This window comes from Pleurodeles waltl, chromosome 10 (genome assembly GCF_031143425.1).
Source record: "Pleurodeles waltl isolate 20211129_DDA chromosome 10, aPleWal1.hap1.20221129, whole genome shotgun sequence".
Lineage (NCBI taxonomy): Eukaryota > Metazoa > Chordata > Amphibia > Caudata > Salamandridae > Pleurodeles > Pleurodeles waltl.
The window spans coordinates 678,079,400-678,107,027 of NC_090449.1; the positions used below are offsets into that span (position 1 = coordinate 678,079,400).

General features: G+C 48.5%; 1 protein-coding gene across 7 annotated transcripts in view; it reads right to left on the bottom strand.

Annotated features, from left to right (window-relative positions):
- Positions 1-27,628, bottom strand: part of LARP4B (La ribonucleoprotein 4B) — an 857,205-nt gene that overhangs the window by 538,042 nt on the left and 291,535 nt on the right. For all 7 annotated transcript variants that reach the window (XM_069211182.1, XM_069211183.1, XM_069211184.1 and 4 more), the window contains one exon: positions 20,560-20,663. In XM_069211182.1, coding sequence (XP_069067283.1) covers positions 20,560-20,663 — 104 coding nt within the window. The remainder of the gene's footprint in view (positions 1-20,559; positions 20,664-27,628) is intronic.

Consider the following 27,628-nt stretch of genomic DNA (forward strand, 5'->3'; position numbering starts at 1 on the left):
GTAGTGCCCTTTCAGCTACGGTATCTGGCTGTGGAAAGAACACTGGAAGTTCCACTGTTTGATTTAGATGGAACGGTGAAATAACCTTTGGCAAAAATTTAGGATTGGTCCTTAGGACGACCTTATTCTTGTGTAGTTGTATAAAAGGTTCCTGTATTGTAAACGCCTGAATCTCGCTTACTCTTCTTAGGGAAGTAATGGCGATGAGAAATGCCACCTTCCAGGTTAGGAACTGTATGTCGCAGGAGTGCATGGGTTCAAAAGGTGGACCCATAAGTCTAGTTAGGACAACATTTAGGTTCCATGAAGGAACAGGTAGTGTTCTTGGTGGTATAATTCTCCTAAGGCCCTCCATGAATGCTTTAATGACTGGTATCTTATATAGGGAAGTTGAATAGGTAGTCTGCAGGTATGCAGATATTGCTGCAAGGTGAATTTTAATGGAAGAGAAAGCTAGGTTAGATTTTTGTAAGTGAAGCAAGTAACCCACTACATGTTCTGGAGTTGTGTGTAATGGTTGTATTTGATTAATATGGCAGTAGCAAACAAACCTCTTCCATTTACTTGCATAGCAGTGCCTGGTGGATGGCCTTCTGGCTTGTTTTATGACTTCCATACATTCTTGGGTAAGTTGTAAGTGCCCAAATTCTAGGATTTCAGGAGCCAGATTGCTAGATTCAGCGATGCTGGATCTGGGTGTCTGATCTTTTGGTTGTGCTGTGTCAACAGATCTGGCCTGTTGGGCAATTTGATGCAGGGTACCACTGATAGGTCTAGCAGCGTTGTGTACCAGGGTTGCCTTGCCCAAGTTGGTGCTATCAATATGAGTTTGAGTTTGCTTTGACTGAGTTTGTTTACCAGGTAAGGAAGGAGAGGGAGAGGAGGAAAAGCGTAAGCAAATATCCCTGACCAGTTCATCCATAGGGCATTGCCTTGGGATTGTTTGTGTGGGTATCTGGATGCGAAGTTTTGGCATTTTGCGTTCTCCCTTGTCGCAAACAAGTCTATCTGAGGTGTTCCCCAGAGTTTGAAATAATTGTTCAGAATTTGGGGGTGAATTTCCCATTCGTGGACCTGTTGGTGATCTCGAGAGAGATTGTCTGCGAGTTGATTTTGGATCCCTGGTATAAACTGTGCAATTAGGCGAATTTGGTTGTGAATTGCCCAATGCCAAATTTGTTGTGCTAGCAGGCTTAACTGCGTGGAGTGCGTCCCCCCCTGCTTGTTTAGATAATACATTGTTGTCATGTTGTCTGTTTTGACGAGAATGTATTTGTGAACTATTATTGGTTGGAAAGCTTTTAGTGCTTGAAAAACTGCTAGAAGGTCTAGGTGATTGATATGCAGTTTTGTTTGATGTACGTTCCATTGTCCTTGTATGCTGTGTTGATCGAGGTGTGCTCCCCACCCTGTCATGGAAGCATCTGTTGTTATTACGTATTGTGGCACTGGGTCTTGGAAAGGCCGCCCCTTGTTTAAATTTATGTTGTTCCACCACAGAAGCGAGAGGTAAGTTTGGCGGTCTATTAACACCAGATCTAGAAGGTGACCCTGTGCTTGAGACCACTGTGATGCTAGGCATTGTTGTAAGGGCCTCATGTGCAGTCTTGCGTTTGGGACAATGGCTATGCATGATGACATCATGCCTAGGAGTTGTAATACCATCTTTGCCTGTATCTTTTGTGTTGGATACATGCGTTGTATGATGGTGTTGAAATTTAGAATTCTTTGTGGACTTGGAGTGGCTACTCCCTTTGATGTGTCTATTATGGCTCCTAGGTATTGTTGTACCTTGCGCGGCAGAATGTTGGATTTTGTAAAGTTGACGGTGAACCCGAGTTTGAAGAGGGTTTGTATGATCTGATTTGTGTGATTTGAGCACTGTATGAACGAATGGGCCTTGATTAGCCAGTCGTCCAAATATGGGAACACATGTATTTGCTGCCTTCTTATGTGTGCAGCGACTACCGCTAGACATTTGGTAAAGACTCTTGGTGCGGTTGTTAATCCGAAAGGCAGTACCTTGAATTGGTAATGTATTCCTTTGAATACAAACCTTAGGTATTTCCTGTGCGATGGGTGTATTGGTATATGGAAATAAGCATCCTTGAGGTCTAAAGTTGCCATGTAGTCGTGTAGTTTTAGCAATGGCAATACTTCTTGTAGTGTGACCATGTGGAAGTGGTCTGATTTGATGAAAGTGTTCACTACTCTGAGGTCTAGGATTGGTCTCAGTGTTTTGTCCTTCTTTGGTATCAGAAAGTACAGTGAGTAAACTCCTGTGTTTATTTGTGTGTTTGGCACTAATTCGATTGCATTCTTTTGCAATAGTGCCTGCACTTCTATCTCCAGGAGATTGGAATGGTGTGTTGTTAAATTTTGTGCTTTTGGTGGTATGTTTGGAGGGAATTGTAGAAATTCTCTGCAATAACCATGTTGGATAATTGCTAGAACCCAAGTGTCTGTAGTGATTTCCTCCCATGCTTTGTAATAATGACCTATTCTTCCCCCCACTGGTGTTGTGTGGAGGGGGTGAGTGACCTGTGAGTCACTGTTTAGTAGTAGGGGCTTTGGGGCTTTGAAATCTTCCTCTATTTCTAGGGAATTGCCCTCCTCTATATTGTCCCCGAAAACCTCCTCTATACTGTCCCTGGTAACTGGACGGTGTGGCTTGTGAGGTGCTGGCTTGTGTGCTTTGACCCCGAAACCCCCCTCGAAAGGGCGTTTTACGGAATGTGCTGTAACTCCCTCTGCTCTGCGGGGAGTAGAGTGCGCCCATGGCTTTGGCAGTGTCCGTATCTTTTTTGAGTTTCTCAATCGCTGTGTCCACTTCTGGACCGAACAGTTCTTTTTCATTAAAAGGCATATTGAGAACTGCTTGTTGAATCTCTGGTTTAAATCCAGACGTTCGGAGCCATGCATGCCTTCTGATAGTTACAGATGTATTAATTGTCCGTGCAGCTGTATCTGCAGCGTCCATGGAGGAGCGTATCTGGTTGTTGGAGATGGTCTGTCCCTCCTCAACCACTTGTTTTGCCCTATTTTGTAAGTCCTTGGGCAGATGTTCAATGAGATGTTGCATCTCGTCCCAGTGGGCTCTGTCATAGCGCGCAAGTAGTGCCTGGGAGTTCGCGATGCGCCACTGGTTTGCAGCTTGTGCTGCGACTCTTTTACCAGCTGCATCGAACTTGCGGCTTTCTTTATCTGGGGGTGGTGCATCTCCAGATGTGTGAGAGTTGGCCCTTTTCCTAGCTGCTCCTACAACGACAGAGTCTGGTGGCAGCTGTGTAGTGATGAAAGCCGGGTCTGTAGGAGGCGCCTTATACTTTTTTTCCACCCTTGGTGTGATTGCCCTACTTTTGACCGGCTCCTTAAAGATGTCTTTTGCGTGCCGGAGCATACCAGGGAGCATAGGCAGGCTTTGGTATGAGCTGTGGGTGGAGGAGAGTGTGTTGAATAAGAAATCATCCTCGACCTGTTCTGAGTGGAGGCTTACGTTGTGAAATTGTGCTGCTCTAGCCACCACTTGAGAATACGCGGTGCTGTCTTCTGGTGGAGATGGCTTTGTAGGGTATGCCTCCGGACTGTTATCTGACACTGGGGCGTCGTATAGGTCCCATGCGTCCTGATCTTGGTTACCCTGGCTCATGGTGGTGTGAGCTGGGGAGTGTGATGGAGTTTGTGCTGGTGAGACGTTAATCACGGGCGGAGGAGAGGGTGGTGGGGTAACTCTTTTCACCACTTTTGGTTGTGGTGTCTGTTCCGTCTGGAACTCCAACCTTCTCTTTCTCCTAATGGGGGGAAGGGTGCTTATTTTTCCTGTCCCCTGCTGTATGAAGATACGCTTTTGCGTATGGTCCACATCAGTTGCTTGTAGCTCTTCCTCAAACCTATGCTTCTGCATTTGGGAGGTTATCGAGTGCTCTTCTGTATAAGAGCCTGAAGCTGGGTCGCTTGCAGTTTGTTTCGGCATCGAAACCCTGTCTGCGTGTTTTTTCGGCTCCGAGGTGACTTTTTTCTTTTTCGGGGCCGAAACCTCTCGGCGTCGATCTGTTTCGGTGCCGCTGTCTCGGCGTCGAGCCGTGTCCACACCGGCATCTCGGTGTCGAGGCTTGTCTCCAGCACTTTCTCGGTCCCGAGAAGGCTGCGTGCCGGTGTCTCGACCGGAGTCGGACGATCTCGGCACTGTTTGGGCCTTTTTCGGTGCCGACGGTTGGTCACCGAATTTATGGGTCGAGCCATGGCCTGGTGGCAGTGGCGTCCCCTGGGCCTTGTAAATGTTCTTCTGAGTGGATTTCGACGTCTTACTCACGGTTTGTGTATCGTCGAATCCTTCGGAGTCTGAGTCTTGGATCGAGAAGGTACCTTCCTCTTCCTGTTCCTCGAACTCTCGTTGGGCTGTCGGTGCGGACGCCATCTGAAGTCTTCTGGCTCGACGGTCTCAGAGTGTTTTTCGGGACCGGAACGCACGACAGGCCTCGCAGGTGTCTTCGCTGTGCTCAGGTGACAGGCACAGGTTGCAGACCAAGTGTTGGTCTGTGTAGGGGTATTTATTGTGGCATTTGGGGCAGAAACGGAACGGGGTCCGTTCCATCGGCGTTCTTCAGCACGCGGTCGGGCCGACCAGGCCCCGACGGAGGATCGAAAAACTACCCCGAAGGGCACCGGAGCTCTTCGATCTTCGATGCGGTGTGGAATCTAAGTACGCCGATCCCGAACGCAACAATACCGACGAAAATCTTCCGAAATTAGCTAATTTTCCGTTCCGAAACTCGGAGCGACAGGAACACGTCCGAACCCGATGGCGGAAAAAAAACAATCGAAGATGGAGTCGACGCCCATGCGCAATGGAGACAAAAGGAGGAGTCACTCGGTCCCGTGACTCGAAAGACTTCTTCGAAGAAAAACAACTTGTAACACTCCGGCCCAACACCAGATGGCGAGCTATTGCAGAACATGCGTATCTACAGCGACAGATGCCATCGAACCATATGTTTTCTTAGTTTATTTTAAAAACCATAGGTTCAAGATTTACATCAAACACTTTACATGTAAGGTACTTCACTTAGATAATTTAGGAACTTTGAATGAAAACAATATCATGTACAGTTTTTGTAAAAATGGCAATAAGCTATCTTCAAAGTAGACAGTGCAAAAATCAACAGTTCCTGGGGGAGGTCAGTAAAGGTTAGTTTTGGAGTTAAGTAAAACACTTACAAGTCTCAAGATTGGGGCATATGCAGCCCACCGTTGGGGGTTCAAGGCAACCCCAAAGTTACAACACCAGCAGCTCAGGGCCAGTCAGGTGCAGAGGTCAAAGAGGTGGCCTCGAGAACGCACACAAAGTACACCCTCAGCGGCACAGGGGTGGCCAGGTGCAGTGAGCAAAGCAGGCATCGGGTTTCAGGTAGGAATCAATGGAGGGACCTCGGGGTCACTCTAGCGGTGCAGGCAGGCATTGGGGGGGGGGGGGGTGGGGGGGGAGAGGGGCTGCATGTGCAGTGTTGTTTTCAGGCGTCGGGTCCCTCGTTACAGGCAGTCGCGGTCAGGGGGGGCATCTGGATTCTCTCTGCAGGTGTCGCTGTGGGGGCTCAGGGGGTCGTCTCTGGTTACTCACGGGCTCGCAGTCGCTGGGGAGTCCTCCCTGAGGTGTTTGTTTTCTGCAGGTCGAGCCGGGGGCATTGGATGCAGAGAGTGAAGTCTCACACTTCTGGCGGGAAACGTGCAGTCTTTGAAAGTTGTTTCTTTGTTGCAAAGAAGTAGCTGGTTTTGAACAGGGCCGCTGTTCCCGGGAGTTTCTTGGTCCTGTAGTCCAGGGCAGTCCTCTGAGGCTTCAGAGGTAGCTGGTCCCTGTCGGATGCATCGCTGGAGCAGGTTTTCGAAGTTGGAGACTAGCCAGTAGGGCTGGGGCCAAATCAGTTGTCGTCTTCCTCCTTCTCTGCAGGCTTGTAGGTCAGCAGTCCTTTCTTCAGGTTGCAGGAATCTAGTTTCCTAGGTTCTGGGAGCCCCTAAATACTGAATTTAGGGGTGTGTTTAGGTCTGGGAGGACAGTAGCCAATGGCTACTGTCCTTGAGGGTGGCTACACCCTCCTTGTGCCTTCTCCCAGAGGGACGGGGGGGGGACTTCACTATTCCTATTGGGGAAATCCTCCAAACTCATGGAGGATTTCTCAAGGCAGGGGTCACCTCAGCTCAGGACACCTTAGGGGCTGTCCTGACTGGTAGGTGACTCCTCCTTGTTTTTCTCATTATCTCCTCCAGCCTTGCCAACAAAAGTGGGGGCAGTGGCCGGAGGGGCGGGCATCTCCACTAGCTGGGATTCCCTGGGGCGCTGTAACAAAAGGGGTGAGCCTTTGAGGCTCACCGCCAGGTGTTACAGTTCCTGTAGGGGGAGGTGAAAAGCACCTTCACCCAGTACAGGCTTTGTTCCTGGCCACAGAGTGACAAAGGCACTCTACCCATGTGGCCAGCAACATGTCTGGTGTGTGGCAGGAACTGGTCAGCCTACACTAGAAGTCAGGTATGTATTCAGGGGGCATCTCTTAAGATGCCCTCTGGGTGTATTTTACAATAAATTGCAGACTGACATCAGTGTGCATTTATCGTGCTGAGAAGTTTGATACCAAACCTCCCAGTTTTCAGTGTAGTCATTATGGAACTGTGGAGTTCATGTTTGAGAAACTCCCAGACCATATACTCTTATGGCTACCCTGCACTTACAATGTCTAAGGTTTTGCTTAGACACTGTAGGGGCATAGTGCTCATGCACATATGCCCTCACCTATGGTATAGTGCACCCTGCCTTAGGGCTGTAAGGCCTGCTAGAGGGGTGACTTACCTATGCCACAGGCAGTGTGAGGTTGGCATGGCACTCTGAGGGGAGTGTCATGTCGACTTAGTCATTTTCTCCCCACCAGCACACACAAGCTGAGAGGCAGTGTGCATGTGCTGAGTGAGGGGTCCCTAGGGTAGCACAAGACATGCTGCAGCCCTTAGAGACCTTCCCTGGCATCAGGGCCCTTGGTACCAAGGGTACCAGTTACAAGGGACTTACCTAAGTGCCAGGGTTGTGCCAATTGTGGAGACAAAGGTACAGTTTAGGAAAAGAACACTGGTGCTAGGGCCTGGTTAGCAGGATCCCAGCACACTTCCAAATCATAACTTAGCATTAGCAAAGGCAAAATGTTAGGGGGTAACCATGCCAAGGAGGCATTTCCTTACACACACACATTATATATATATATATATATATATATATATATATATATATATATATATATATATATATATATATATATATATATATATATATAACCTACTGGCTGCCGCCTTTAGGTAGTTCTAGTTAAGAACATGTTTCCATTAAAAGAAAAAAAAAATTGACTTGCCTATATCTTTAGCACCGTTTGATGAATCTTCACAGAATTCCCCCCCCCCCCTCCACCCTCCCCCCCCCCCCCAAAAAAAAAAAACGGGGTGGGTCAAAAAAGTTGTGTTTCCCATGTTAATTCCCATAGGACCTTTTAATACTATTACGGCCCGAACCACTTGAGGGAATTACACCAAATTCGCAGAAAGCTAGCTCTCAGTACGCAGATTGTGCTTTTAGTTGTTTGATGTAAATTCATTCAGTAGTTTACAAGAAATTAAGGAAAATCCAAATTTGTATCTTTATCCGCAAATGTTTGTGAAAGCGTGCACGAATAGAAGCACTGTAACTGGCTGGCCACAAGCTGACTAGCATGTTGCGGCCACCATTTTATGTTATGTTATGGGAGAGGGCTCCCGGGGCTGAAAATAGAAATAAGTGGTGTAAGGGGTCAGGGTGGAGGTACCTTGATCCCCAAGGGTGTGATATAGGGTTGTTTTAGGGTCACATTATGGGTTTAAAATTATTTTTCTTCACCATGCATGATAATTATGAATATCCTTGAATATTCAAGTATATTCGAGGATATGCCAAATAAAAAAATAAATTCAGATTCATTCATACACTAATTAATTCTCTCATACATCCACTGACAGAGAGGCCCTGGGGTCAAGGCCCCCTGCACACGGCCAAAGGCTGTGCGAGGTTATAAGGGCCTGGCTGTAGGGCGGCGATGGTTAAATTAAAATTTAGTAATGAAAATTACTTTACATTAAAAAAACATAGAAATTCACTTAAAAAAACCCAAAGGTTACTGGGATTTTCTAGTTAGGTTCTGAATTTACACATACAAAACCATAGAAATTCAGCAGTTATAGTGGAAGACATTTCAAGGAACTATAACTTATGGCCTAAGGTAACTATAACTTGTGCCTTCGCTGTGCACAGCTAATTACTCAGCATATGTCATAGGTGACATCTCTGGCTTCTTTGATATCACTGAAACATTTGCAATAAAATTATGGACAAGAAAACTGTGCCTGACGAGAACCCGAGTTAGAGTTACCTTATGGCACGAGTTATAGTTACTTGAAGTAACTAACTATAACTGCTGAATTTCTATGGTTTTGTACGAGTACATTCAGAACCTATCTATAACGTTCCTATAACCTTTGTTTTTTAGTTGGGTTCTGAATTTACTTGCACAAAACCAGGGAAATTCAGCATTTATAGTTAGAGATAATTCAAGTCGCTATAACTCGTGGCCTAAGATAAACGTGCGCCCCCACAAAGCACAGTTTTTACTTCAATAATTTGTCTGTTATATAGATATTTTTATTTACATTATTAAAGTTGTTAATGAGTGCTATAATATCTGGAGTAATTAGCAGTGCATGATGAGGACGGGAGTTTTAGTTACCTTAGGATGCGCGTTATAGTTACTGGAAATAACTAACTGTAACTGCTGAATGTCTCATTTTGAGCAAGTAAATTCAGACTCTAAATAGAACGTCCCAGAAACCTTTGTTTTTTTTCAGTGAATTCCTATGTTTTGTTCAGTGTAAAGTAATTTTCATTACTATACATTAATCAAACCACTGCCGCCCATAGCCTTTGGCTGTGAGCGGCAGGGGTTGGCCGCAGGGCCTCTCCTGTCCTGTGGCCAGTCCCTGTCACCAGCCCCCCTAACCACCCAAACCTGCGCTGTGCACAGCTTCTGGCCATGCGCAGCTGGAGCTGTCAGCAGGACCCGTCTCTCTGGGTGTGCGAATAGGTGTGAGCAGGTATCTGTGGCTGTAAGAGTGTCTGGGATTGAGAGGGTCTAAGTGGGTGTGAGAGTGTGATTGCTCTCCAACAGAATAAAGATACATTCACCTCCACTAAGGCTTTCAGATTGTTTTTCACTAAGGAATCGCAGAGTAAGCACACTTGCTTTGCCAAGACTGGGAGTTGGAATCATTTGTCCTTTTCAGAAGTAGAGCTTCAACTGGGACACCTGCCTAGTTTACATTTGTAAATGCTTCCTGTTGAGGTTTAATTTCTACAAAATTAGCATCATGGCCAGAATGGAAGCTCACCTGCTTGTTGATCAAAAAAAAAAAAAAAAAAATCCATAGTTTTGCACAAAATGTCTATCCAACTGGAGAACTTTCAACTGCTTAGGTAGGAAGTGCTACCTCATTGGGTAAATGACCACTATAGGGGAGGAGGCCTGCTCAGCCCCCCTCCCATGGCCGATTTCGGCCCCGGCCTCACCGTTGACATTTTTTTTTTTATTGAGGGGGGGGGGTGCGAGTTGTGTGGCACCCCTCCCTGGGGCAATTTCATCCCTGGGGACACCATCCCATTGGGCCTCACCTTGTGTTTTTTTTGTTTTGTTTTTCAGGGAGAAGGGCACACTGCCCCCCACATCGGGCCAATTTCAGCCCTGGGGCCCCATTCCCCAGGGTCCAGCCATCCCATCTGTCCTGGGTGCCCCTAAGGGCACCCACCAGGTGTGCTTTGGGGACCGCAGGGGGAGTCTTAAGGGAAGGAGGCGGTCATTCTGTGTTTGGCCCCAGGGAGGTGGTGGTGGTCCCCAGCCATGGGGAGGTACCTGTTAATTTAATCTTAAACCCGGGGAGGTGGAGGTCCCTGGGGGAGGCCATACCGACCTCCCCCATTATATAAAATTATAGGTTTTTCCCCCCCGGGGAATTTGTTGTCCCCGGGGCAGTGGAGCCCCCGCCCGCATATTAGTCTCTGATAGCCCAAGGGAGGTGGCAGTCCCCTGGGCACATACAAGCCCTAGGAGGAGGGAGGTGAGTGCCCACTCTTTTTTAAACGATTTTCCGGACATTAAAAAAAAAAAAATTTTTTTTTTTTTTTTTTTTTTTTTAGCTCTGGCGGGGTCCATAAAGAACCCCCTAGACCAAAGCTAAGGGCTCAGGGTGACTCTACTCTAGTCCCTTTTCTTTTTTTTACCCAGTTTTTTTCCTGGGACTTGGCTGAAGGAGAGTCTCAAGATGGCTGGCAACACTTCCTTGTTGAAGTGTTGGCAGCCAATCTGATATCAGCACGGGCCAGTTGGATCAGCTGAGTACCCGTGTGCCCAGATGCCTATATTTTGGCCCTTTAATATCTCTAAAACCACGTAACAGATTTACATCTAATCCCTAAACTCGTGCTTTCTGGACCAAAAGCTAGATTTCTGCCAAATTTGGTGTAATTCCATCCTGCGGTTTGGCTGCAGTCAAGTTCAAAATCCAGGTGGGAAAATGCATGGTGAAAACGCCTTTGGGACCCCTCCTTTTTCTCATCCCCAGCTTGATGGATCACTCCGAAACTTTCAAGACAGCAGCTGAATTGACCAAAGTATACGTTTTGAAAATGTCATGAAGATCCGTCAAGAAGCGCCAAAGTTATTGGCAAAGACTCTTACTATGGAAACTAGGTCCTAACTATATCTACCTACTGGCGATATACATTTATATGATTCAAACCCAAGAACTTTGTAATCTATGGAGGAAAACAATGTTGAGCAAACACAGGGTTAACACCAACTTACAAGGCCAATCTCAGGGAGTTAAGGTTACTTACTGGGCACTGATCAGAACCTCAACCGCACTGAGGCCGGGTGCATTAAGGAACCTGGTGCCGAACGGTTTTCTATGGGAGTTGGGTACTCGTGAAGACAGACTGCAGGCTCTGGCTAGGAAGTCAGTCTGGGACAACAAACCAGTAGGTTGTAGACTTGACGTGCACTGGGACGGATATAGGTGCACCCCTGGTCCTTTTCTTCAGGGCCCAGGGAAAACCGATGCAGGGGTGTTCTTAAGCATAGGGTTTCTTTGTGCAGGAGCACTTGCAGTCAGGGGGCCCTGAATGTTGAGGCTGCAGGCGGCGGCGGGGAGTCCAGCAGGTGTGAACCCGGGATGGACTCATGGAACAGGGGAGCCGGGGGATGTCGTGGTCACCTGTGACCCACCTTAGGTGAGGTCAGGGGCAACGGGTGCAGTGGTTGTTGGAGGTGTCAGGTTTTCTCTCATCGCAAGGCTGCAGGCGAGGGGGCCAGCGTGAAGGGGCTGCAGGCAACTTGGAGGTGTCTAATATGGGCAAGTCCACATAGGAGTCGGGCTCTGGGAAACCCTGCTGGCACTAACTTGACTTCACCTCGGTTCGTGGTCGTTGGGTGCAGAGGTCACTTCGGGTGTCAGGTCTTTGCTGTTCTGGAGGCTGCAAAGTCCTTTCTTGAGACACTGTTGCAAAGCAGAGACGCTGCCGAAGGGAGTCTTGAGTCTTTCTGGAAGGCAGACAGCCCTCCTGGGTTTCTTGGAGGCTCAGCTGCAGGACGAGTCATCTTTTGGGCAGAGTCAGTCGAGGTCAAGGAGGCCGGGGGAGTTGGTTCCAAGTCAGCTGCTTCTGCTTTTCCTCTTCTGCAGATGGATCTCTACTTTGTCCCTTGCGTCGTAGGTAGCGAGGATATAAGTTATAGGGTTCAGAGGTGCCACCTAAATACTCAATTGAAGGGAGCGCCAGGTGTTAGCCAATTACCTGCTCAACTTTAGGGTGACTACACCCTTTCTATGACCACTTTCTCTGGGAAATGGGCATAACTCTAGTGGCCCAATTCCTTCCAAACAAGATGGAAAAATTTGAAAAGAAGTTTCCTCTACAGCCCGTTCACCTTAGGGGTGGCACTGGCATTAAGTGGGCACTCCTCCTGTCTATTTTTCCTGTGTTTGCTGCTGCCAAATGTAGGGTCAGGACATTGGGGGGGTGGGGTGAGGGGGTGGTCAGCCATCTCCACCATCTGGAGAGGCCTGGGCAGTTAGGCCTTTGAAGCTCTCCACCCTGGAATGTCAATCCTGCCTGGGTGAGGTGCTAACACCCCCACCCAGTGCAGGCTGGCTCTCACTTGGGGTGGGGAGGGGAGGGGAGGCGCTCACACAAACATGTCTATGGTGGCTGAATTGGTCCGGACCAGTCAGTCAATCCACAAGTAGCTGGTAGGTTTTCAGGGGCACCTCTAAGGTGTCCTCTGGGTACAGGTATTGATAAATCCCTCACTGGCATTCAATGAGGGTTTATTAATTTGAGACCAAACACCCCTTTATTCAGAGAAGCCATCATGTAGCTGGGGAACTCGAAATGACCAGAGCCCAGCACATGTATTTAAAATGGCTTCCCTGGTCACTTATTAAGTCTGAAATCGACAAAGACATAAGAGGGGCAAATCAGCTTGTGCTGTTATGCCCTCACATGTGCATAATGCACTCTGCCTTATGGCTGTAAGGCCAACTAGAGGGGTGACTTACATTTATTGCAAGCAGTGTTTAGGGGACATAGCACACAGGCATTGTGCCATGTTGTGTTTTCAATTTTGGGACTTCTGTCAAGCAGCCTGCAATGGTAGTCTGCATAAAGTTTGTGCTGGGTCCCTCAGAGTGGCACAACTTGTGCTGCAGCTCTGAGGGGCCCTAGGAACCAGAGGTAACATTTACTAGGGACTTACAGGGAGCTGAAGGGCCTGGCCACTTGGGGCTCAAGTGACCAGGTGTTTGGTTTTAGGGAAGGGATACTGGCACTGGGGACTTAGTTATCAGGAGCCCAGTGGACTTCAGTCACAGTAGTATTTAAAAAACAGGCGAAAGTGTGGTTGGGGAGTACGGCAACCAGAACCTAGCTACCTACACACACATATATGGCATGCAGTGCTGTAGATTCACATGCTTAGCATAAGTCCGCCATCTAGTGTTGGGCTTGGAGTGTTACAAGTTGTTTGTTTTATAAAAATCTAAGTCACAAGATCGAGTTACTCCTCCTCTTGGTGATAGTGCGCATGGGCATCGAGTCCTTTGCCAGTTTGTTTTCCCATAGGCAAGTGAGGCATGCATATATGATGTCAAGGTAGTATTTATACATATGTATATATTTGTGGAAGAATTTTACTACAACGTCCGGGGAGGAGGGAGGGCGCATGTGAATCTACAGCACTACATGTATCCAACGAATAAGTTACTTACCTTCGGTAACGCTTTTTCTGGTGGATACAATAACTACCTGTGGATTCCTCACGTAAAGAATTCTCCCCTCGCGCCAGCCTCGACGGAAATTTCTTCTAGCTCTGCACGTCGACGATGACGTCGTAATCGCCCGACTCCACGCGACGCCGTATGACATCATCCAGGCAATAAGACGCCCTCGTCGACATGCAGACGTCAGTTATCACCATTTTTTATGTGCCATAGAGGCGAACAGGTGAACATTGACCTTGAAGAGAACATAATCACATCAAATGAAATGAAAACACAACATTTATTACAATAAAAATAAAATAAAGAACAGCAATAACTGCTCCATATGAAAACAAATATGTCAGTCAAGTTCAAACATGTTTCCTTGAACTATCTAAATCAGAGAAAGAAATGCATATATACATGCCACAACTATATACATGATTCAAGTATATACATATATACAAGACAACGGTGCTCACCCATGGATTTCATGGTACGACCAGTCAGGCAACGGGGAGGCGGGTGGGACCGTGAGGAATCCACAAGTAGTTATTGTATCCACCAGAAAAAGCGTTACCGAAGGTAAGTAACTTATTCTTCTGATGGATACACCTACCTGTGGATTCCTCACCTAAAGAATAGAGTCCCAAAGCAGTACTACCTCTGGAGGTGGATGCCCGAATGGTCAAACCAAGAAATCCTGCAGCACCGAGAGGGCAAAAAGGCCGTCCCTCCTAACCTCAGAATCCAAACAACAATGTTTGACAAAAGTATGGAGGGATGTCCAAGTCGCCGCCCTGCAGATGTCAACCACAGGAACACCCCTAGCCAAAGCCAAAGAGACAGCCTTAGCTCTGGTGGAATGGGCACGAAGCCCCACAGGTGGTTCTTTCTCCGCCAAGGAATAACAAAGCTTGATACAGAGAATGACCCACCTGGAAAGCGTTCTCTTGTGGACTGCTCTACCTTTCCTCTTCCCCACATATCCAACGAAGAGCTGATCATCTTGCCTGAACTCCATCGTCCTGTCGACATAGAAGCTCAAAGCTCTTCGTGGATCCAGTCAGTGGAGCCTCTCTTCCTCCTTGGATGGATGAGGCGGAGGGTAAAAGGAAGAGAGAGTAATAGACTGCCCCAAGTGAAAGGGTGTAACAACCTTGGCGAGGAAAGCCCCCTTGGTCCTTAACACCACTTTGTCTCTAAGGAAGGAAAGGTATGGAGACTCTACGCTAAGAGCCTGAAGCTCACTGACCCTTCTGGCCGATGTTGTGGCTACCAGGAATACAGTCTTGAGAACCAGCAAACGCAAAGCACAAGAATGCATTGGTTCAAATGGAGATCCCATTAGAAATGTTAATACTAAATTAAGGTCCCACTGAGGCATAACAAATGGTGATGGAGGAAACTTATTAATGAGCCCCTTAACAAACCTCAAAACAATAGGAGACTTAAACAAGGAAGGCTGATCAGGGAGGCACAGAAAAGCAGACAGTGCAGATAAATAACCCTTAACTGTGGCAACTGCACAACCCTTCTGCGCCAGGAAAAGAGCAAATGACAATATGTCAGACAAGCGAGCCTTAAAGGGATCAATTCTGTTCTCTCCACACCAACATACAAATTTAGCCCAACGACTTGCATAGATCGATTTGGTGGAGTGTCGCCTGGCCGATAAAATAACATCCACCACCTCCGGTGGGAGAGAAAAAACACTCAGATTGCCCCGTTCAATCTCCAGGCATGAAGGTGCACTCTGGAGGTGGGGGTGTAGAATCTGCCCCTGCGACTGTAAGAGGAGGTCCACCCTGAAAGGGAGACGGAGCGGAGGGCACAGAGAGAGTTGGAGAAGGTCTGTGTACCACACCCTTCTTGGCCAATCCGGAGCTATCAAGATGACCTTGGCTTGGTCTTGGCGGATCTTCCTCAGAACTCGCGGAATCAGGGGTATGGGAGGAAACGCGTAAAGCAACTGACCCTTCCAGGACATCTGAAACGCGTCCCCCAAAGCTCCTTGCACCGGATACTGGAGGCTGCAAAATAACGGGCACTGCGCGTTCTCCTGAGTAGCAAACAGATCTATCTGCGGATACCCCCACATCTGGAAGATGTACAGAACCAGATTTGGATGAAGACGCCACTCGTGGTTGACCGAGCTGCGTCGACTGAGAACGTCTGCACGCACGTCCAGAGCTCCGGCCAAATGATGTGCTACCAAGCAAATCTTGTGGTCCTGAAGTCAGGACCAGAGTCGAAGAGCTTCTCTGCAGAGAAGGTACGACCCCACTCCTCCCTGCTTGTTTATATACCACATCGCGGTAGTGTTGTCCGTCAGAATCTGGACTGACTGACCGCGAATGGAAGGGAGGAAGGCCTTGAGAGCCAGACGTACTGCCAGCAATTCCAATAGATTGATGTGAAATCTCTGTTCCGCTGGAGACCAAAGGCCTTTGACCTCCAGGTCCCCCAGATGAGCTCCCCACACTAGAGTGGAAGCATCCGTTACCACTGTGGCCACCGGTGGTGGCAGCGAGAACGGCCTTCCTTGCGACAGGTTGCCGACCGCTGCCCACCACTGAAGATCCACCGCAGTGTCTCTGGTGATCGTAATCGAATCTTCGAGATCCCCTTTGACGCTGAAACCACTGCCTGCGGACGCACCACTGAAGAGCCCTCATGTGCCAGCGTGCATGAGTGACCAGCAGTATGCAAGAAGCAAACAGACCGAGCAGATGAAGGACCTTGAGGACTGGAACTACTGCTCCATTTCGAAACATCGGAATCAACTCCTGAATATCCTGAACCCACTGGGGCGGAGGAAAGGCCCGATTCAATGTCGTGTCCAGTACTGCCCCTATGAACAGTAGGCGTTGAGAGGGGTCCAGGTGAGATTTGGGCACATTGATTGAAAAACCCAGGTCGTACAACAACTGAGTCGTCGACTGGAGGTGACGCCGCACGAGCTCCGGAGTCTAGGCTTTGATCAACCAATCGTCCAGATAGGGAAACACCGCTATCCCTCTTCTTCTGAGCTCTGCAGCTACCACCGCCATCACCTTCGTGAAAACTCGAGGTGCTGAAGTAAGACCAAATGGGAGGACCGCAAACTGATAATGGTGCGATCCCACCACAAACCGGAGATACTTCCTGTGCGATTTGAGGATCGGAATATGGAAATACGCGTCCTGCAAATCGACAGACACCATCCAATCTCCTTCGTTCAACGCCAAAGAACCTGTGAAAGGGTCAGCATTTTGAACTTTTCCTGCCAATTCAAAATCCTCAAGTCCAGAATTGGTCGTAATCGACCATCCTTTTTGGGGATCAGGAAGTACCTTGAATAACAGCCCTGACACCTCTCCTGCTCGGGAACCAACTCTACTGTGCCTTTTGCCAATAGGGATAACACCTCCTGTTGCAGCAACAGAAGATGGTCTTCCGAACAGAAGGATGGGCGGGGAGGGAATTCCCGAAAGGGAAGAGCGTACCCCTTCTTTACAATGTCGATGACCCAAGAGTCTGATGTTATAAACTCCGACATTGGAAGAAATTGGGCAAGTCTCCCCCCTACCGGAGACATGTGAACAGGGAGTGGTGGAGGACTAAGGCTGCTTCCCTTGCTGCACCCCTCCCGAGGAAGAGGCAGAGTGCTGCTGGGTGGCTCCTCTTGTACGTACTCTGCCCCTGCCCCTGAAGGATCTGTATGGCAGGGAGCTTGCAGATTGTTGTGGTGCCTGGAACCTGCCACGAAAGGAGGAGCCACGTCCAAAACCCCTAAACTTCCTATACGACCTAAAGGAGAAGGAAGTAGCCGCCTGAAGTCCTAACGACCTCGCTGTGGCCCTGCTCTCTTTGAACCGTTCAAGAGCAGAATCTGCCTTTGTCCCAAAGAGTTTTTCACCATCAAAAGGCAGATCCAGGAGAGTCGCCTGCACATCCGTTGAAAAGCCTGACGTCTCGAAACTATGGATATGCCCATAGCCCTTGCCACAGAGTCCGAAGTGTCTAACCCAGACTGGATCACCGGGGTCGCCGCCGCCTGAGCATCCGCCAGCAATTGCAACACTTCCTGCGACAAGTTCGGCTGGCCTTTTGCTTCCTCCATAAGGGCATGAATATAACGTCCCAAAATGCAGGTTGCATTGGTTGACTTCAAGGCCATACTACATGATGAAAAGGCCTTCTTTGCAGCATGGTCCATTTTCTTTGACTCCCTGTCCGCAGGGGTCCCGGGGAACGAGCCAGGAGAGGACCAGGAAGAACAGGAAGCCTGAACAACTAAGCTCTTTGGTGTTGGGTGCTTGGAGAGGAAGACAGGGTCACCTGGAACCACCCGATAGCGTTGTGCTACCGCCCTGTTGACAGCTGAAGAAGACACAGGTTTCTTCCAAATGTCTTTGATGGGGTCCAGGAGAGCCTCATTGAAAGGCAAGAGAGGCTCCGCCGCCACAGAAGCCGGATGTAGCACCTCTGTCAAAAGGTTCCTCTTCACCTCAGCAGCCGGAAGAGGAAGATCTAAAAAGTCTGCAGCCTTCCTTATCACTGCATGAAAAGATGCAGCCTCCTCAGTATACTCCCCAGGGGAAGCCAGATCCCATTCAGGGGAAGTATTGATACCACTCGCAGTGCCCAGTCCTTGAAAATCACCAGATCCAAGATTTTGCCTTCTTCCAGGTGTTGCCTGTTATACTCTTCTTCCTCCAGAAGGCGCAAAGCCAGACGTCTGGACCGGAGTCTAGACTCGAGACGGCTCCACAGGAACCTTGACTGTGGACTGGATCCGAGGCGAATCCACCGGCGCCGTAGCAGGTGTTACAGGCCTCCTGGCTGGCGTCAAGGGCATTGGCGCCGCTTCGGCTCCAGAAGACAAAAAAGGCATGAAGGGTGTCGGCTTGTAAGAAGCCGGAACACCCAAATTAAAGGCCAAAGGGCCCGACGGACCTGCATGTCCTCCACCAGGCGCCATGGTGGAAAAATGTTAAACATGGCATTCAAAAATGCCGCAGGATCCGTACCCGGCGCCGGGAAAGCCGGATATTGTTTCTGTGCTGGCACCGGCATAGAAGCCGATGATGGGCCAGGCAACTCCTGCTCAGGAGAACCATCTGGCCTCTGAAGAGGCTCTACCTCAAATACCGACCCAGGTGAAGTCGGAGTTGCAGAGGCGGAGGAGTGACGGTCGGGCTAATCTCCCACGTCGGACGGCGCCGAGCTGACGGAGATGCCGATCTGGACCTGGGCCGTCCTCTACTCGATCGGCGCCGGGAGTCGTGACGGCGCTGAGAGTCTCCATGGCGATGATGAGTCCTCGAAGATTTAGAAGAGGACTCTCTCCGATGACGCCTTTCCTTCTACTTCTTGGAACCGGCCAGGAATAATTTAGCCTCCCTTTCCTTAAGCGCCTTAGGGTTCATGCGCTGGCAGGAACCGCATGACTCGACCTCATGGTCGGAACTAAGGCACCAGAGACCATTCTCATGGGGATCAGTAACCGACATTCGACCCCCGCACTGGTTACAAGGCTTAAAACCAGATTTTGGCTGCGACATTGTAACCACAGATACGCAACTGTAGCTCCCCGTTAGCCTCGAAGAAAAAACGTTACTCGAGGCACGGAAAAAAGGGAACCGACGTCTGCACGTCGACGAGGGCTTCTTATTGCCTGGATGATGTCATACGGTGTCGCGTGGAGTTGGGCGATTGTGACGTCATTGTCGATGTGCAGAGCTAGAAGAAACTTCCGTTGAGGTTGGCGCGAGGAGAGAATTCTTTAGGTGAGGAATCCACAGGTAGGTGTATCCATCAGAAAGATGTCTACTGGGTAAGTAACATTTTCCATTCAATGGCATGTGTGGCAGTAGATACACATGCTTTGCATAGACTGTAAAGCAGTCCCCATCCAAGTAAGCGGTGGCTAGCCTGTAGGAGTTGGGGTAGCTTGAAAATAGTGTCCCTAGCACTGCCTGACCAACATTTGCTTGCTGGTGAGCTAAAACATCTAAACAATAGTGCTTAGTGAATGTATGTAATGTAGACCAAGTAGCAGTCTTCAGAGAAGTTGGAATACAGTTGACTATCCATCTCGCTATTCCATTTTTTGAAATTGGACTGCCTTTGTGAGGCCTTGAAAATGCTACAAAAAGCTTGTATTTTTTAAAATTTTAGTCCTGTCAATGTAATAAATAAGAGCTTGTTTAACATCTGTGTGCAAAGCTCTTTCAGCGACTGAGTCTGGATGTGGGAAGAAGACAGGTAACTAAATTGATGGGTTACTGTAAAATGGTGAAACTACTTTTAGGAGAAATTTATGGTTTGTTCTAAGAACTACTCTATCCCTATGTACTTAGAAAAATGGGTTCTTCTAAAGTGAACGCTTGTAAATTCACTTACACATCGTACAGAAGTGATAGCCACTAAAAGGCAACTCCCCATGAAAGAAACTGCAAAGGACAGTAACGCATTGGTTCAAATAATGGACCCATACCTCTAGTAAGGAGAATAGTAAGGTGCCGTCCTGGAGCTGGAGGAATCCTGGGAGGAATAATCCTCCTAAGTCCCTCCATACATGCTTTAATTCCAGGAATTCTGAACAAAGAAATATGCTGTCTATTTTGGAGGTAAGCCGCTATAGCTGCTAAAAGAAGTCTAATAGATGGGTATGCTAAATTTGCCTTTTGTACATGCCGGAGACAAATTCTAATGTTTAAGGCAATCAATGGAGGTCACACAACACAAAACTACAATATCTACTTGCATGCAATGTTCTAGTTGGTTCACTCCGACATGAGTGCTTAGCAGCTAAAAGGATTGATGCAATCACTGGACTATTGTGTAATCTACTTTATTACTTACAGTTCCTCGAAACAGGCCCACTCTCAAACCTCTGCACAGCATTACTTCACCATCACCCCTCTTTGTGAGGAAATCCCTTTGTAAGTTACATAATATTCAATCAGGTCACCACTGCAATGATGGGACCAGTACCGCCACAAAAACGCTGCTAGTGACAACACCTTTAATCAGCATTAAAAACATTTTCTAAACATATAACCACCTAATGTCCTCACACTTCAACAAATTAAAGATTTACACCTTCTCCTCATACATCCACTTCATTCATTCATTGCAAGGTGAAATTCATGCTGTTATGTCTACCTTCTAAACCAACAAAAGGCAGAACAGCTCACTACTTACTTCAATGGGTGTAGCTTCAGGGACTTCACGCAAGATCACAATACAGCGATTTTGATTTGGCCGGACCTTCTCACCTTTCTCATCTACTTGCACCAAGGGCAATGCTGTTAATGGCAAGGAAAGATTTCTTAGTGCACAAACAAAAAAAACTGATATTTTCCATAAACAAAAGACAGATAAACCACATTTGTGTTTCAGCCCATATTGAATTATTCACTGAATTTGGTAAACATTAAAACTAAAAATACATATTGACAAACAAATCCTCTCACCGGATATTTTTGTTTTTTAGGCTTATATTTGTTTTAAATAGTCTTTTTCTTTATGAATCTCCTTTAAAAACAAGTTATCAAATGCTTGCCAAACATAAGGTGGAGAATATAAGGCTACCCTATGTGCTGTATAGAACACAAAGCTTATATAGATTTAATGTTACAAGGTAGGAGGAAGTCTAAAGTCCTTGGGTTATACAGAGCCTCCTGACTTTGGATGTGTAGAGCACTAACGTTCCAGTGATAAACCAATGACCTAGGACACTATGGTACCAGCCTATTAAAAACTAAAGAGAAATCACAAGTGTTCACTATGCGAGAGGTTGTTTCAGTCCTTCAACTTAAAGCAATAGGTTGGGAAAGTCCGGCAACGCTAATAAAATGTGCTTATTTGCAAGAAACATATCCCAATAGTTTTAGGAACAGTAAACAGCTCACCCCCATGGTGCTTCACCAAGGTGTTAAAACCGGTGGAGGCCTACTGAGAGACACAGGATTTTGCATGGTCGTCTCCTTCGACGACACTTAATGCATCAAATCACAAATCGTGCTGTTACACCAACTGCAATTTAAAGTGACACTGCTTCAAGACTTTGGGATTTGTAGTTAAAACGAAAAGTCAACGCATCTACTACCCAGGAAAAGGAGAACCTTCTTAAGTTTCATGATAATACATGGACTAAGCGATGTTGAAGCTCATGGAAAAGAACATCTCAACCACGGGACAATGACTGAAAAGGATGCTAGGAAAACCTAGCATATCACTCTGTTAGCTGGCAATTATAGTGGCTCCTTGTAGGAAGTTGGCTCTGTATGTGCTATTTCAAAGTAAGGAATAGCATGCACAGAGTCCAAGGGTTCCCCTTAGAGGTAAAATAGTGGTAAAAAGAGATAATACTAATGCTCTATTTTGTGGTAGTGTGGTCGAGCAGTAGGCTTATCCAAGGAGTAGTGTTAAGCATTTGTTGTACATACACATAGACAATAAATGAGGTACACACACTCAGAGACAAATCCAGCCAATAGGTTTTTGTATAGAAAAATATCTTTTCTTAGTTTATTTTAAGAACCACAGGTTCAAATTCTACATGTAATATCTCATTCGAAAGGTATTGCAGGTAAGTACTTTAGGAACTTCAAATCATAAAAATTGCATGTATACTTTTCAAGTTATTGACAAATAGCTGTTTTAAAAGTGGACACAGTGCAATTTTCACAGTTCCTGGGGGAGGTAAGTTTTTGTTAGTTTTACCAGGTAAGTAAGACACTTACAGGGTTCAGTTCTTGGTCCAAGGTAGCCCACCGTTGGGGGTTCAGAGCAACCCCAAAGTTACCACACCAGCAGCTCAGGGCCGGTCAGGTGCAGAGTTCAAAGTGGTGCCCAAAACGCATAGGCTAGAATGGAGAGAAGGGGGTGCCCCGGTTCCGGTCTGCTTGCAGGTAAGTACCCGCGTCTTCGGAGGGCAGACCAGAGGGGTTTTGTAGGGCACCGGGGGGGACACAAGCCCACACAGAAATTTCACCCTCAGCAGCGCGGGGGCGGCCGGGTGCAGTGTAGAAACAGGCGTCGGGTTCGCAATGTTAGTCTATGAGAGATCTCGGGATCTCTTCAGCGCTGCAGGCAGGCAAGGGGGGGGTTCCTCGGGGAAACCTCCACTTGGGCAAGGGAGAGGGACTCCTGGGGGTCACTTCTCCAGTGAAAGTCCGGTCCTTCAGGTCCTGGGGGCTGCGGGTGCAGGGTCTCTCCCAGGCGTCGGGACTTTGGATTCAAAGAGTCGCGGTCAGGGGAAGCCCCGGGATTCCCTCTGCAGGCGGCGCTGTGGGGGCTCAGGGGGGACAGGTTTTGGTACTCACAGTATCAGAGTAGTCCTGGGGTCCCTCCTGAGGTGTTGGATCTCCACCAGCCGAGTCGGGGTCGCCGGGTGCAGTGTTGCAAGTCTCACGCTTCTTGCGGGGAGCTTGCAGGGTTCTTTCAAGGCTGCTGGAAACAAAGTTGCAGCCTTTCTTGGAGCAGGTCCGCTGTCCTCGGGAGTTTCTTGTCTTTTCGAAGCAGGGCCAGTCTTCAGGGGATGTCGAGGTCGCTGGTCCCTTTGGAAGGCGTCGCTGGAGCAGGATCTTTGGAAGGCAGGAGACAGGCCGGTGAGTTTCTGGAGCCAAGGCAGTTGTCGTCTTCTGGTCTTCCGCTGCAGGGGTTTTCAGCTAGGCAGTCCTTCTTCTTGTAGTTGCAGGAATCTAATTTTCTAGGGTTCAGGGTAGCCCTTAAATACTAAATTTAAGGGTGTGTTTAGGTCTGGGGGTTAGTAGCCAATGGCCACTAGCCCTGAGGGTGGGTACACCCTCTTTGTGCCTCCTCCCAAGGGGAGGGGGTCACAATCCTAACCCTATTGGGGGAATCCTCCATCTGCAAGATGGAGGATTTCTAAAAGTTAGAGTCACCTCAGCTCAGGACACCTTAGGGGCTGTCCTGACTGGCCAGTGACTCCTCCTTGTTGCTTTCTTTGTTCCCTCCAGCCTTGCCGCCAAAAGTGGGGGCCGTGGCCGGAGGGGGCGGGCAACTCCACTAAGCTGGAGTGCCCTGCTGGGCTGTGACAAAGGGGTGAGCCTTTGAGGCTCACCGCCAGGTGTTACAGCTCCTGCCTGGGGGAGGTGTTAGCATCTCCACCCAGTGCAGGCTTTGTTACTGGCCTCAGAGTGGCATCAGGGCCCTTGGTACCAGAGGTACCAGTTACAAGGGACTTATCTGGATGCCAGGGTGTGCCAATTGTGGAAACAATGGTACATTTTAGGTGAAAGAACACTGGTGCTGGGGCCTGGTTAGCAGGGTCCCAGCACTCTTCTCAGTCAAGTCAGCATCAGTATCAGGCAAAAAGTGGGGGGTAACTGCAACAGGGAGCCATTTCTTTACACTCCTACATTCAGGCTGTGCTTCCGGAACCTCTGCACTACAGAGCGCCAGCAACTGAAGACTATGCTTCTCAGGCACCGTCTTGCATATTCAGAGAAAATCTCCATGCTGCACGAGGCCAGAGAAGACCTAGGTTGGTTGTTAGATCATAGGATTGCATGGAATGGAAGAGCAAGTTTCGGATCATCTCCAGGCTTAGTCTGAGTCACAAGCTAGCACATCTGACTGGGGCGCCATGTCAGGGACTTATCTACAGGAGGACAGAAGTGAGATTCCAGTTGGGGGCCGCTCAGAGAAACTACCAGCCCCAGAGATCTTCGCGCCTGGAGGTGCCAATAAGCCTGCAGCATTACAAAGCGCCCTACACACTCCCACTGCATGGGAAGAGATTCCAATTTGGGGGGCCGGTGACAGGGGCCTACCAGGAGGCACTGATAAGCTCACTGTGCTACACATCACCCTACGCAATGCACCTTACACAGTCCCACTGTGTCGGACATGTCTGGGCAAGAGTGGGTCCGTCTGCACCACCCAGAACCCAGAAAAGGCTGAGCCACACCAAACTCCACCGACTGGCCCTGTCCTTAACGTACCTTTAAAACAACTAATTTTATTCTTCCTTCGTGTCTGTCATTCTGTGTTTGCATTCCTCCCATCTGCTAAATTTTGGACTGGTCAACTGCGTGTATGTGCTGATAATTATGGGAAAGAAGAAATCTATTGGGACCTGTAGGAAGTTGTCTCTGTATGTACTATTTCAAAGTAAGAAATAGCATGCACAGAGTTCAAGGGTTCCCCTTAGAGGTAAGATAGTGGCAAAAAGAGATCATTCTAATGCTCTATTTTGTGGTAGTGTGGTCAAGCAGAAGGCTTATCAGAGGGTAGTGTTAAGCATTTGTTGTACACACACAGGCAATAAATGAGGAACACACACTCAGAGACAATTCCAGGCCAATAGGTTTTTGTATAGAAAAATATATTTTCTTAGTTTATTTTAAGAATCACAGGTTCAAGATTTACAAGTAATACTTTAAATGAAAGGTACTTCACTTAGGAACTTTAGGAACTTAGAATTAGCAAAATAGCATATACAGTTTTCACACAAATGGCAAATAGCTATTTTAAAACTAGACAGTGCAATTTTCAACAGTTTCTGGGGAGGTAAGTGTTTGTTAGATTTGCAGGTAAGTAAACCACCTACAGGGTTCAAAGTTGGGTCCAAGGTAGCCCACCGTTGGGGGTTCGGGGCAACCCCTTAGTTACCACACCAGCAGCTCAGGGCCGGTCAGGTGGAGAGGTCAAAGTGGTGCCCAAAACGCATAGGCTTCAATGGAGAAGGGGGTGCCCCGGTTCCAGTCTGCCAGCAGGTTAGTACCCGCGTCTTCGGAGGGCAGACCAGGGGGGTTTTGTAGGGCACCGGGGGGGGGGGGGGGACAAGTCAGCACAAAAAGTACACCCTCAGCAGCACGGGGGCGGCCGAGTGCAGTGTGCAAACAGGCGTCGGGTTCGCAATAGGTTTCAATGGGAGACCAAGGTGTCTCTTCAACGATGCAGGCAGGCAAGGGGGGGGGGGGGGCTCCTCGGGGTAGCCACCACCTGGGCAAGGGAGAGGGCCACCTGGGGGTCACTCCTGCACTGGAGGTTGGATCCTTCAGTTCCTGGGGGCTGCGGGTGCAGTGTCTTTACCAGGCGTCGGGTCTTTGAAGCAGGCAGTCGCAGTCAGGGGGAGCCTCGGGATTCCCTCTGCAGGCGTCGCTGTGGGGGCTCAGGGGGGTCAAATCCGGCTACTCACTGTCTCGTAGTCGCTGGGGAGCCCTCCCTGTGGTGTTTGTTCTCCACAAGTCGAACCGGGGGCGTCTGGTGCAGAGTGCAAAGTCTCACGCTTCCGGCGGGAAACGTGTGTTGTTTCAAAGTTGCTTCTTTGTTGCAAAGTTGCAGTCTTTGTTGCAAAGTTGCAGTCTTTGTGGAGCAGAGCTGCTGTCCTCGGGAGTTCTTGGTCCTTCTAGATGCAGGGTGGTCCTCTGAGGCTTCAGAGGTCGCTGGACCCTGTGGAACGTGTCGCTGGAGCAGTGTCTTTAGAAGTGGGGAGACAGGCCGGTAGAGCTGGGGCCAAAGCAGTTGGTGTCTCCGTCTTCTCTGCAGGTTTTCAGCTCAGCAGTCCTTCTTCTTAGGTTGCAGGAATCTATCTTGCTGTGTTCTGGGAGCCCCTAAATACTCGATTTAGGGGTGTGTTTAGGTCTGGGGGGTTAGTAGCCAATGGCTACTAGCCCTGAGGGTGGCTACACCCTCTTTGTGCCTCCTCCCTGAGGGGAGGGGGGCACATCCTTAATCCTATTGGGGGAATCCTCCATCTGCAAGATGGAGGTTTTCTAAAAGTCAGAGTCACCTCAGCTCAGGGCACCTTAGGGGCTGTCCTGACTGGCCAGTGACTCCTTGTTTTTCTCATTATCTCCTCCGGCCTTGCCGCCAAAAGTGGGGCCGTGGCCGGAGGGGGCGGGCAACTCCACCAGCAGGAGTGCCCTGGGGTGCTGTAACAAAGGGGGTGAGCCTTTGAGGCTCACCGCCAGGTGTTACCGTTCCTGCAGGGGGAGGTGAGAAGCACCTCCACCCAGTACAGGCTTTGTTATTAGCCACAGAGTGACAAAGGCACTCTCCCCATGTGGCCAGCAACATGTCTGGTGTGTGGCACGCTGCTAAAACTAGTCAGCCTACACTGGTAGTCGGTTAAAGTTTCAGGGGACACCTCTAAGGTGCCCTCTGTGGTGTATTTTACAATAAAATGTACACTGGCATCAGTGTGCATTTATTGTGCTGAGAAGTTTGATACCAAACTTCACAGTTTTCAGTGTAGCCATTATGGTGCTGTGGAGCTCGTGCATGACAGACTCCCAGACCATATACTCTTATGGCTACCCTGCACTTACAATGTCTAAGGTTTTGCTTAGACACTGTAGGGGCACAGTGCTCATGCACTTATGCCCTCACCTATGGTATAGTGCACCCTGCCTTATGCTGTGAGGCCTGCTAGAGGGGTGACTTATCTATACCTATAGGCAGTGTGAGGTTGGCATGGCACCCTGAGGGGAATGCCATGTCGACGTAGTCATTTTATCCCCACTAGCACACACAAGCTGGCAAGCAGTGTGTCTGTGCTGAGTGAGGGGTCCCCAGGGTGGCATAAGACATGCTGCAGCCCTTAGAGACCTTCCCTGGCATCAGGGCCCTTGGTACCAGGGGTACCAGTTACAAGGGACTTACCTGGATGCCAGGGTGTGCCAATTGTGGAAACAAAGGTACAGGTTAGGGAAAGAACACTGGTGCTGGGGCCTGGTTAGCAGGCCTCAGCACACTTTCAAATCATAACTTGGCATCAGCAAAGGCAAAAAGTCAGGGGGAGGCATTTCCTTACAGGACCCATCTAGCATCTACTCCTCCAGTGAAAGGTCCCAGTATTGACTGCATGTTAGAAAGGGCCATGGGGAACATTAGCACTGAGATAGCACTCACTGAGAGATTGTTATCCTTAACCATGGGTATGGCTCCAGTAAATATTAACAAGGAGCTCATTGACAACTCGCCTGAGATGGATCTGACATCCAGCCCACTTACAAATTTTAAAGCACCAGCCCATGGCGTTGTGGAAGCCTTAGTTCCAGATATTTCGGCATCATGTGAAACTGCCAGACCTTCGTCTACTGCAAGCACGAAAAAGTAGCTGGTAATGGGGAGAAAGTAGCATCTCTTAAGACAAACCAGGCATCTCAAACTTGAATTATGGGATCAGGTCCCATGGTTCCCCACCCCTCATTGTTATCTCTGGATAGGTTTATAGAGAGATTCAGCCCAGAAACAAAAGGAAAATGTTACTTACCCCGTAAACATCTGTTCGCGG